Source organism: Ctenocephalides felis, unplaced genomic scaffold (assembly GCF_003426905.1).
Source record: "Ctenocephalides felis isolate EL2017-DRISC unplaced genomic scaffold, ASM342690v1 CF-g0.4_SCAFFOLD_02985, whole genome shotgun sequence".
NCBI classification, from domain to species: Eukaryota; Metazoa; Arthropoda; class Insecta; order Siphonaptera; family Pulicidae; genus Ctenocephalides; species Ctenocephalides felis.
This window is the reverse complement of record NW_020539139.1, coordinates 1-12,793: the sequence shown is the minus strand read 5'-3', so window position 1 is coordinate 12,793 and position 12,793 is coordinate 1. Positions and strand designations below refer to the sequence as shown.

The 12,793-nt window shown below is 27.9% G+C and overlaps 2 protein-coding genes across 2 annotated transcripts; one reads left to right on the top strand and one right to left on the bottom strand.

The window, feature by feature from the left end:
• Positions 1-1,970: 1,970 nt before the first annotated feature.
• On the bottom strand, positions 1,971-3,050 carry LOC113381680 (nuclear pore complex protein Nup75-like). The gene is made up of 3 exons (XM_026620431.1): positions 2,909-3,050; positions 2,138-2,605; positions 1,971-2,047 (listed from the first exon to the last, which is right to left on the bottom strand). The coding sequence occupies exons 1-3, from the start codon at positions 2,927-2,929 to the stop codon at positions 1,988-1,990; spliced, it is 549 nt and encodes a 182-aa protein (XP_026476216.1). The 5' UTR covers positions 2,930-3,050; the 3' UTR covers positions 1,971-1,987.
• A 460-nt stretch (positions 3,051-3,510) lies between these two features.
• LOC113381679 (serrate RNA effector molecule homolog) lies at positions 3,511-11,020 on the top strand. The gene is given in 18 exon segments (XM_026620430.1): positions 3,511-3,680; positions 3,776-3,934; positions 4,721-4,878; positions 5,088-5,157; positions 5,262-5,480; positions 6,727-6,793; positions 7,039-7,225; positions 7,410-7,496; positions 7,559-7,689; positions 7,906-8,079; positions 8,264-8,375; positions 8,378-8,502; positions 8,566-8,706; positions 9,025-9,225; positions 9,311-9,467; positions 9,942-10,068; positions 10,400-10,825; positions 10,996-11,020. Coding segments are annotated over 17 exon segments (2,559 nt in total). The 5' UTR covers positions 3,511-3,680; positions 3,776-3,782.
• Positions 11,021-12,793: the final 1,773 nt, after the last annotated feature.

Sequence of the window (12,793 nt, the reverse complement as noted above, 5' to 3'; positions counted from 1 at the left end):
AGGTGAGCGGAAAATTAATTTTTTAAAATATTAACATATTAGATTTATGAAATATATGCATAATATTGTTCAAATAAAGGTTAATCTAGATTATCATAATAATATAGTTTTAAATATTGATTTTTAAACACAAAAAAGTATGTATGCTATATTTCTTGAGAAAAAAATACACAAAAATATTTCATATCTTTAAATATCCTTATTCAATAACCTTCGTATAATCACCATTACTTACCGACTTCTTGCAAGCCTCTATTCATGGCTGCTCTAACTATTTTACTTGTTTGATGATCAGTTGTTAAGGGTAAACTTGATAATAAAAGTATTTGTGTGGCTTCCCAGATTCTGGACAATGATCTAGATATGATAATCCTGTTCCCACATGCCTGGTAGGGAAAACAGTTGGGTTCCATATTCTAATACTAAAGTTTCTCGAAGCTCATTAGTAACACTACATATATACATAATAAATATTACTTATTTAAATATGTTGCAAATAATTCAAGTAATATTTTGAAATATAATAATTGCTTATATTAAAATTACCTTATTTCATTATTATCCAAAATATTGAGCCTTATACAGTGGTGGCAGAAGGTCAGTAAAATGTGTTACAAACCAACCATTGTCTGACATATGTTGAATTTCCCTAATTACCTGGATTTATTAAATATATGCTAATAAATATATAATAAAAGTTATATTACATTTTAATATATGTATAACTTCTTCTAATATAAACATTTTTATTTGCACAAAATAATGGTTAGTAATAAAAGAATGATATATTTTATTTAAATTAATTAATCTTTCAATATTTCTGTTTGCAAAAACAAATTAATGTTATGTAAAAACAGACTGAACGCTTGTGAATTCTTACCAATTCAATATCACACTCCATCACAGCTAAAATCAGTTTATCAAGATGAGTTAGAGAAGATTCTTTTTCATTACTCATAAACCAATTCGAACTAATGGTTTTAATGAAAACCATTTTACTGAAGGATCTGTATACAGCAACCAACCAGGAAATAGTTCATACCATGCAGTACTTAACATTCTTTCCTCTCGCCAAGCAGTGTTATCGCCTACTAATAACTGAAAAAAAAAAACACAGAACATTTGGAATGCTCAAAACATTTACATATTACTAATATACATCTACATCTACTTTATATTCTTTAATTGATTACAATTTCATACTTCATTTAAATAATAAGGGTACTTATTTTTGTTATTACCTTCATTATTTGTTCCAAATTCTTTTCACTTACAAATGCCTTAGAATCAATTTGCGCTGTGCAATTCAAACACCAATGTCGCCAACGATTAGTGAAATCGCTTACAGAAACAAATCCATATATCTAAAAGTAATGTAATTAAGTTAATTCACAGAACACTAATAAATTTAGCATTCTAAGTAAGCAATTATATACCTATATATATATATATATATATATATATATATATATATTCATTAAAAAAATATTTTTAAAATTGATTTAAAAAAAGATTTTTCAAAGAAAGTTAAAAAAATCTGCAAAAAAAACATTTCTATGTAAAATTGGGTGCGTTATTTTCATAAACATCAGCAAATGTTTGAATTTGATTCTGAAAATTCTTTACAATACTATTAATAAAGTTTAACCAAAAGAAAAATCAGGATTTAAAAAATGTTACTAATTATTTAACATAAGTAATATTTTTTAAATTCTAATTTAAAATCTTTCAATTAGAATTAAGGGATATAAATACAAGTAATAATAATGAATTTGATTAATTTTCAGAATAAAGTTTAAATTTAGTTTATATCACTCACATTATACATTGGCATAGTTTTTAACAGATTATCAGCCAAATTAAACGGAACACTGTCTGCACTAGAATGTAACTGAGCAAAGCTCGAACAATATCTGTTCTTCCTTGCACTAAGTGACCCTTAATACATTTCCAATATTCAGGATTCGATTGGGCCCTACTCCTTGAACTAATAATGAGATGCAGTTGTTTCATGCGTGTGGAAATGAAGACGGATCCAAGATAAAAGCTAAAATTTAAGAAAAATCTTAAAATTATGAAATTTATATATATAATATTTTTGATTCAAGCTGGAGAAATATCTGAATTACATTCTAACCTGAGGAACAATAATATTACCAGGAACAGAATCTATCAATATAATTTCACATAAGTGCCAAAGGCATTCAACAGAATAAAAAATAGTGACATAGTTTTGATATTCACTTCTCTTCTCTTCATTGAGACTTAAGTTATCCACCTTTTCTTGAAGGTTTTCTAAACAAGCTCTGATAATCGACCTGTATTGTCTCGATAAAATCACTAATTTCTGTTGGGCATTATCATTAGACACCTGTTGGACTGATAGAAAACTACCAATAGATTCATTAACAAGCTTACGAAGTATTTTATCTTGAAGAATGTTAGTTTTCCTTATGTGGTGGATTTTTATATCTTTGTTCTCATAGGGTGAGGGAGTATCTTTTGTAGAACTTGTGATATGTTGATAAGCTCTGACAGATAAAATTTCTGGATTTGCCCATGTAGCAACTATGCCTGAACTTTTACAAACGGGATCTGGTATAACCTAAAAATTATTTATAAAGGACATTTTGCATAATTGGCAAAATTTTACAATATAACAAATACAGTAAACAATTTTGTACTTTATGTGACATTTTAAAAAATGAGTTATGTTTGAATAAACACTAGTAGAAAGTAAACAATAAATAAATTATATTGCATATTAAATTATTCATAATCCTTATAACTGATGTGTGTGTATGTCTGTAAGTATAAAACATAATTACATTATCATAAGACAAATAGGAAAAAGATGCAGTCCATAAAAATGTTAATAAACTATATGTAAAATGTATGCAATACTCACAATAGTTTTAGGGCCATCCATATTTTTATTTCTTGTTATAACATAAATTTAACATAGATATTTTGCTTTCTTAATTGTTTTTTTTTTAATTTATCAGAACTATTTACTATTTTCCAAATTACCCACGAGCATTCAAACTTATTCCTATTATGTTTTTTGATTTTTGACAGTTTTGCTTTAAGTTTGAGAGCTGACACCTGACACACTGCTGACAACATGGCTACAAGAAAAAAAACTACCAAAAGGCAAGTCCATATATACCATTATTTTATCTATGGGCAAGTCTTCAATCTGTTCAACCTGTTATGTTTACTTATCTATGGTTCAACTTATTCAAATTTTTGCGAGTAAATCTACTCATACAAACGTAGATACTCTTCTTTTATCTATGTGTATAATTGCTACAAATATTTATTCCATAGATAAGGAAATTTTTAACATTTATTCTATTACGACGCTCAACCGCCTCAACCACACTCATTTTACTAACTCTAGGGCAACGACATTTTCATGCTTATTTATCTATGGACATTTTCATGGACTTGTCCGATGTGCCCGACGCCTTACGTAAATCCATAGATAATATTTAAGTAAGTGTTACATGTTCTGTAATCTCCTACATCAGCGTTTGTGACTTTGAGTTCGAGCGTCGTCATTTGCAGTGTCAGCTTTTGTTTTAGGTTAACGAGAAATATTTTTGTAATCAGTTTCGAATATTTCAAGATAGAAAATTAAAAATACCAAATTTAAACATTTAGCGTCGTCATCTCAGGTATTTAGAAACAGCAAATAAGCGCTTTATGAACCATATTCTCTATATATTTATAGAAGCTAAACGTTTAAATAATAAATATCTTCCAAAATCAGTGTAAAAATGGGCGATAGTGATGACGAGTATGATAGAAAACGTCGTGATAAGTTTAGAGGAGAACGCGGTGGAACTGGGGGCAACTCTGAAGGAGGCTATAGAGGCAGCGAAAGAAGTCGTGATGACCGAAACAGGGGCAGAGATGATTGGCCTGACAGGTGAGCATCAATAGATTTTTAGCTCTAATAAAGCTTGGAGCACAATCAGTAAAATCAAAACACACTGCGAATGTATTTGAACGATGTGCCAGATTAATTTTAATGTATTACAAACTTTTACACATATAATGTGTTGGCATTACCTTTTCGCCTTAAATAACAAATAAAGCATTAATATGAGCTACATTTTATTTCAATAATGAATTTTAATCATAGTGTTTTGAAATAATTAGATAGATATCTATAATATATATTAGACATATCTTACACTTACATAATTAGAGTAACAACTGATATTTGAATTAGAAATAGAGCTTTATCCTTATATTTACTTCATCCTTTCATTATTTCTTTAGTATCCTAATTTCTTTCATTTTAATTCACATCCTTCCAACTTAATTCCTTAGATCCTCTTCCAGACCTCTCATAAGTCCTACTTTGCGGAGTGTATTCTATCAATATTGGTATGTATAATAAAATTTTGAATGAAATAATTTCATTATTACTGTAATGATATACAATTTATGATTTTCATTTTCAGTTGATTCTGTTTGAAATTATCATTAATATGTTATTTTATAGCGAATTCAATAGAATATAAAAAAGGTATATCGTATGATTTATTTGTATACTGTCACTGAAATTATGTTATTAAAGATAAAATGAGGTTACCAGAATTAAGACTTGTAATTGTTAAATTTAAATTATGTGACTTATCCTTCTTATATTATATACAATATCCTTCTTTTGCAATAATGTGAAGTATCTTCATTATTATTTATTTAGGAGCAGAAGGGATTATCGGGATTATCGTGCAGGTGCAGCTGTTGGATCAGGCTCTGGGGGAAGAGGGGGTTATTCACCACCGCCAGGAAGAGGAGGTGGTGATGGTCCACCAGTAAAAAGGATGCGAGGAGACTGGGATGATGCAAGACCTAGATATGGTAACAACCATAAAAATAAGGGTACCATTTGCACAACAATTTTATTTGAATATAGCATGCATTTTAACATAGGAGAGATTATAAGGAAAATATTAGACTTTCTAAAAAAGTCTGTATAATATATTTGTTATGAATTTCCTTATGTGATTTTGCATATAAGAAATATAAGTAGCATTTTGAAACTTACTGTAAACATATTAAATTTTTAGGTATGCACGATGGCTATGGAAGCTATGGATGGCCTCATCATGATCATTATGGAGGATATGTACCACATAGGTAAGCTTCAATTATGAATTCGAATAATAGATTCATAGATTGTAGGCAACCTGAATAATGGATCCATTTTATAGTTGATAATTTTTAATTTTTAACTTCAACAGAGGAGCAGTCTTAGATTCTCACATGGGTAATGTTGGAGGTAATATGGCTGCTAACAATGGTGACACGCAGCCAGCCATGATGTCTTTTAAAGCATTTTTGGCAGCCCAAGATGATGCTATTACTGATGATGATGCAGTAAAAAAATATGGAGAATACAAACTAGAATTTAGAAGGCAACAGCTGAACGAATTCTTTGTGGCACATAAAGATGAGGAATGGTGAGTAAATTGAAATTTATAAGTGATTTGATATTGCTCCATATGATACAGATTTAAATATAGTTCAAAATCAAAATGCTAAATATATATTACATATATATTACAATTCTTATGCACTACACTTACTTAACTTTTATTAATCAAGTTTATAATAAAAAGTTTCTTTTAATTGTTAAAGTGTATTTAATTTTCTTTAATAATGTCTTAAACATTAATAATTTATGAAATATCTAAAATAATTATGTATGTACAAATATCTTGTGAAAAATATTTTAAGCATGCTCTGCATTTACATTCTTCCAAGGTGCAGAATTTTTTTTTGCTGTGTTACACAGAAATTTAATTTGAAACATAATGTGAAAGCATAAAATTTTATTACTTTTAGTTTTCATACTTGTTACAGCTATAATTAATTTATTTTGTTTCAATTTTTCTCTAGGTGATGGTCAAGTTTTTCAATTAGTTAATCAAACAATATTTACACTTACCTTATTTAGCACTAATAATAATTCTTTCATCGAAATAACATATTATGATTATATAATGACAAATTTCTTTCACAGCAATGCAAAATTATCGAGAGTGGCTGCAAAAATTGTGCCTCGTTTTCATAAATATTTCTTCACTTGTATTTTGTTGAAATTACGTTTCATTAAGAAAAAGTGGCTGTTTTACATCGAAATAAGTTTATTAGCATAGGTGTTGTATTGTAAAATCATATGATTTATCTTTAACGTTTGCGAAATATTTACAGCCCAAAGCGCGCAATGCTTTGTGGTTAACGCGAATTTTCATTTATTTATAAAAATCGATTTATGATTCGATTTATAGGGTTTAGTGTTAAGGAAATAAAAAAATATCAAGAACAGGTGAGAGGTATTACTGTATAGTTGATAATTTATGTATATATTTTTGTTTAACTATAAAATTATTACAAAAAGCATGTTTTAATAATTTTTATAAAACATTCTAGCATACAAGTTATTGCTGTTGCTTTCAAATTTTAGAGCATATGTCTATTGTTATAATTTACTATACTTTCTGCATATACAGAAACTGATAATATACCTTTATCAATATCAGACAACATGAGCATACAAATATCACCCAATGTATAATAGTATTGGGAAACAAATTTTAGTATAATTTATAGAGAGTGGCACATGTGAAATGGATTATAGAGAGGCTTCAAACTTCTGCAAATTAATTTGAACATCCTTAAACTTATTATTATATAATCTTTCAGGTTCAAAATCAAATACCATCCTGAAGAATCTTTAAAGAGACGTGAAGAACAACTTGCTTCTTTAAAGGTATGTGTAGTTCAATCTTATCTTCAAATCAAATTAAATAAAATTTGGAAACAAAGAATATCTCTTTGAGTAGTTTTTGAGTATAAGTTTTAAACCTATTATCATAAGGTATTTTCAAGTATGTACTTACTTATATGAGATATTTCACTTTATTTTATATTTAAAAAAAACTTATGTGTTTTTTTTATTGTTTTTAGAAAAATGACTGACTTCTTGAAGTTACATCTAAAAAATTTTTTTTTCAGAATCGTCTTAATGTGTTTTTAGAACTCCTGGAAGGAGGGGTGATTGAATCTGTAAGTGTGGATTCTGATCAATCCGATAAGATAATTAGATTACTTGACACTGTTGTTATCAAACTTGAGGGTGGCACCGACGAAGATTTAAAGGTGTTGGACGAGGATACTTCTTCAGCTCCAAATGCTGCTACAGGTTTGTTAGGTTCACATTCAATTTTTTTTTTTTTTTATAACAAGTGTTTTATTTAATATTTATAAATGACTATATTATAGCATATAGTAGTTGTATATATAGTATCAAAAATTAATTCACACATGAATTTTGCATTGCAAACGTAACAATGAATTAATACTTTTTTTCAATATTACTACTTTAGATAAACCTGAGGCTGATACTAAAAACCCCACTGAAAGTGTAGATAAAAATGTAAAAGAAGAAAAAGTTGGAAGCGATGAAAATGAAGGTAAGTTTTGAAATTCACTATTATAAAAAAAAAATTAATAACAATAAAAATTATATACATAGGATCTGAAGAACTAAAACTCAATGATTTTTCTAAAACATCAGATGAAACAAAGTCACCTGACGCGGGCCAAAAAGATGAGGGTGAAGAGCTCGATGGATCCAAAAAAGATTCTGATCAGCAGAGTGAAAAGGTATATATTTTCATACTATTTTAAAAAAAATCTTATTTATTTTCTCTGCATTGAAAAGCATACATAAAGCATGTAAATTTTCAAACTTTTATTAAATATTTTATGTTATAAAATTTAACAATTCTATCCCCCAATTGAGCTTGTATTAGCATATATAAGCTTGCGCATGCACTTTAGCAACAACATACAATTTTAATGTGATTTATAAAATTGAAGGAACACACAAAACAAGAAAATAAATCAAAAGGAAATAAAAAACGCAAGCGAAATTTTTCATCTGGTACTGATGGGGAAAATGGTGATAGTTCGGCTAGTGAGTCCAGCAGTGATTCCGATTCAGATGATGCTCATAAAAATGACAATGACAATGACGAAAGCACTAAGTCTCAGGTGAGTAAAAGTGTGGAAAGTACACAATTTTATTATTACAGTATGGTCTACAGCATAGCATACTTTTTGTATCTCACGTAACACTAAATTATTATGATAAAAAATGTTTAACATTTATTAAAATTCATTTTACATTTCCAACTAAATATAAAAACAGAACAGTACAATTCCTAACTGATTGCAGAATAAGTCTGATAAAGAAGATGATCAGAATGATGAAAATAAATCCTCAAAAGATGATTCAAATGAAAAAAATGATGAAACTAAAGTTGAGAAAGAAGTTGAAACAATGGAGATAGAGAAGAAAGCAAATCAGATGAAACTGAGAAAAAGGAGCCTCCTCCAAGAGCTGCTTTACACAAAACCACATCAATTTTTCTCAGGAATTTGTCACCGACTATCACAAAACAAGAAGTTGAGGCTGTAAGTTAAATAAAACAATATAAAGTTTTGTTTAAATATTGTTGAAATTCTTATTTATTACAGATGTGTAAGCGTTATCAAGGGTATTTACGCGTTGCTATTGCTGATCCATTGCAAGAGCGAAGATGGTATAGAAGGGGTTGGTTAACATTCCGAAGAGAAGTAAATATTAAGGATATTTGTTGGAATCTCAACAATATCAGGGTAAGTAAACACATATTTTTTAAATTTTAATAACTTCAGCTAAGTCTTGAGTAATTAGCAAATAGTTGTAGTAGCTAATTATAATAATTATTTACCTTAACTTTGCTGATATCAATGTTTGTATTCAAAAATGTATCTATTTTTTAAGCAAAAATATATCTATATATGGGTAGATTTCATATTCAAATTTTAAGTTTCTAAAAATTTAATTTATTAATTTATATGTATCCAGTTACTATGTTTAGTTTTTTTTACAAATTTAAATTATTATTTAATGAATAACAAAAATTTTTACTTGATTATTTTTTAATGTGATAGTTGCGTGAATGTGAACTCGGTGCAATTGTGAATCGTGACTTATCTCGGAGAGTTAGAGCGGTCAGTGGTCTCACTGCACACAAACAAGTTGTCAGGTCTGATATAAAACTTTGTGCAAGAATTGCTCATAATCTGGACAATAAAGCTGGCTTATGGAAAGATGAAAATGATCCTAAAGAGACACCAGAAGATAATGTAAGTGTATTAATTTTTATTGACTGTTATATTAGCCATGTAACGCTCTTATTTATTAATGTTAAATAATTTCTAAACATACTAATTTCAGTCATTTGGCCTGGTTTCAAAAAATCCAGTATTGCAAAATATTACTGACTACTTGATAGAGGAAGCATCAGCAGAGGAGGATGAATTATTAGGTTTAACAAATACATCAGAGACCGATAGTGCCAATGCTAATACAACTGAAGGTTCTTCTGAAAAAGGTAATACAATTTATTGTAATATATAAAATTGATTAACAATTCCTTTAAAGCATATAATATGTACAAGATAATTGCATAAATGAAAAAAACGGTTCTTTTTTGATCAAATATCTAAACAAGATGTATTTTATTTGTTTCTATTTTAATTTCTCTAATATTATTTTATTAAATGATATGTAGAAGCTGAGTTTTTGTTTCGAAATTAATAAAAGAAAAATATTGTGGTTGTGTATATTGTGAAATATATTAATAAATATAACATTTCAATTCAATAAAAATTTATTAAATTTCAATTAAATAGAATAAATAGCAATGTATTATTAGTCATGTTTCTTTTTTTTTACTGGTGAATGGTGAACCCAAAATAACCAGCTAATAATCAAATAATCCTATTAATGTAATTAATTTATTTATTAGGTGAAAACCAGACTAACACTTCTGAAAATGCTGAAACTCCAACTGAAACAGTGGTAGACACAATTGACAGAGATCCACAATTGACAAGAGTGCTCGATAAATTAATTTTATATTTACGAGTGGTGCATTCTGTAGATTTTTATAATCATTGCGAATACCCTTATGAAGATGAAATGCCAAATAGGTATATATAATTTTATTTAACATTAGGTTTTTTGCTTTTATCAAAAATAGGATAACAAATAAGAAATTTATTTTAATTACAACTGTAGTTTAATTCAAGCATTGATAAGAAATGCCAAGGTTACAAACATATTTGACTTTTTCTCACTTTCTTTATTCAAATCTTTTCACCTTTATCTGTATGATTTAAATTGAATAAAAGAGCCAATAAATTTAAAAACTTTTTTAAACTGTATTATAAAAAAAAGTTTCTACAAAATTTAACTTGTTTTTGATTTGTTTAATATGTAAACTGCTTCAGGAAATTTATCTTGCACTATATATTTTTTCAGATGTGGAATCATTCATGCTCGAGGTCCAGCTCCAGCTAATAAAGTGTCGCAAAATGATTTGTTAGATTATATTAGATTATTTGAAAATAAGATGTCCACTTTCTTGCAACCACACCAAACTTTAGATGCTGAAGAACTTGCAAAACTAGGATCTAAAGATTCAGATGGAGAAGTTGAAAAATTTGTTCAAGCAAACACCCAAGAATTGTCAAAGGACAAATGGTTATGTCCATTGTCAGGGAAAAAGTTTAAAGGTCCTGATTTCATAAGAAAACATATTTTTAATAAACATGCAGAAAAGGTAGAAGAAGTCAGGAAAGAAGTTGAATATTTTAATAATTACTTAAAAGATCCTAAGAGACCGCAGCTGCCCGAGCATGCTGGAAATGCTCAACAGCGAAGAATGGAGAATATGGTTCACCACCCGTAAGTAATACTATTTTGTATTTATAGATAACTAAAATATGACAAATTATATGCTGCAGTATTCAACAATTCAAAGCAATTTACAAATTTTTTATAGAATTGTTTCTACTATTTTATAATTTTTAATTAATTTTTTTTTTTTATTCAGCTATCATTATTTTTTATTACAGTTATGGTAGTACGGAGGAGGTGTAGGGGGCGCAATGTATGGTGGTCGTGGAGGTGGCTATGGTGGCGGACCACCTCCACATTCTGGATATGGTGTATGGAACCATGGAGGCGGTAGGCCAATACGCGGTGGTTTTAATAGAGGACGGTGAGTACATCATTAAAATCATTCACAAATTGTGTGTATGTATTCAGGTCTTAATGCTTATTTATATATATATATATATATATATATATATATATATATTGATTCTAATCTGCCTATATATATATATATATATATATACAGAGCCGGTCCTGGGGTCCCTAGCGCCCGCATGCAACTTTTTTCTAGCGCCCCCCCCCCCCCTTATTAATTTTCACCGTTTTTAACAGTTTATCATTAAAATTATATAAATATTTACATATTTTTAAAAATTAATTTTTAATTATTCTGGATTTAGTACACAAAAAATTAGATATAATCTAGAAGGGTATAAAATCTATTGATTTTAAATTTATTTATTATTATCGATATCAATAAATAAAACATTCCTGTCGTAATTTCACATTTTAGTAATATTCAATATGTTGTAAATTGGTTAAGGATATAAGTTCGACTACCATAGCAAAAGAATTAATGTTTTTGTTAAATTAAAGTTATAGAATTTAAGAAATGAATTTCAGAAATAGTATTTATCATTTTGATATAAAGATCTTGATATCAAAATAATAAATACTATTTCTGAAATGCATTTCTTAAATTCTATAACTTTAATTTAACAAAAGTATTAAGTGAAATAAATAAATTAATTTTTAATTATTCTGGATTTAGTGCATAAAAAATTAGATATAATCTAAAAGCGTTAAAATATATTGATTTTAAATTTATTCACAAAATCGAGGCGATTCGGGGGTTCATTATAATCAAGTATTTTGAAATTTTCAATTATTCTTAACGTATGTGCAATATTAATATTTAAAAAAACTAGCATTTAATTTTCAAACATAACACACGTATTTCATGTTGGATTTTTTAAATTTTAATTTGATTTAATTTTTCGTCATTTACAATATCCAAAATTGCATCGTAAACTTCTCCTTATTGATATCGTAAGAGCCGTCATATCCAGAGTATCAGCTTGTCGTTTTTAAGTTCAATTTGTAATGTATTTTAGAAGTACTGTTAAAAAATCAGTGAAAAATGCAAAGAAATTACACATTTCTTGAACAATACCGAAAAAAAAAAATTATATTTGATATGTATTATTTCTGTATAGTTTAATAATTTTAAATTTAGAGTATGGACACCACTAGGTATAAAACAAGCCTTAAGATTTTCGTTCCAAAGTAAATTTTTCATATTGGTTCCACGCATGTCTTCAACATTCAAAGTTCAACAGATGCGAAACATTTGCAACAAAAGCAAAAGCTACAATTCAATTTCTCGGAATAAACAAGTCATTTTCTAAGCACTGACCTCCATTTTTTATTTACATTTTTAACAAGTTCCGATTCAACTAATTTTTTGTCAATAATGTCCAACAATTAATTTAATCTTTCGCAGCTTTGCGCTTATGGGATTGAACACTAGATAATTTCTTTTCGATTCCACGGTAACTTCAAACAAAGAAAAAATAAAATAAAAGAAGAAGAATAGATTTAGAATAAGTAGATTAAGCAATAAATAGAGCTGTTATTTACTAATTGGCAGAATTATTAATCGGTTAAGTTTCTACTGTATCACATTGCAAAATTAAATGTGTCTCCGTTTCTCCCTAGTTAGTTAAATTATTTATTATAATTTATTGAGTATTCTAG

What these genes read in the sequence shown, in the direction of transcription:
- LOC113381680 (XM_026620431.1), bottom strand. Translation starts at nt 2,929, where the DNA reads ATGGATGGCCCTAAAACTATT. An exon ending in TGGATGGCCCTAAAACTATT is followed by an intron (nt 2,606 to 2,908) that starts GTGAGTATTGCA and finishes AATAATTTTTAG; the next exon opens with GTTATACCAGATCCCGTTTG. An exon ending in GTAATATTATTGTTCCTCAG is followed by an intron (nt 2,048 to 2,137) that starts GTTAGAATGTAA and finishes CTTAAATTTTAG; the next exon opens with CTTTTATCTTGGATCCGTCT.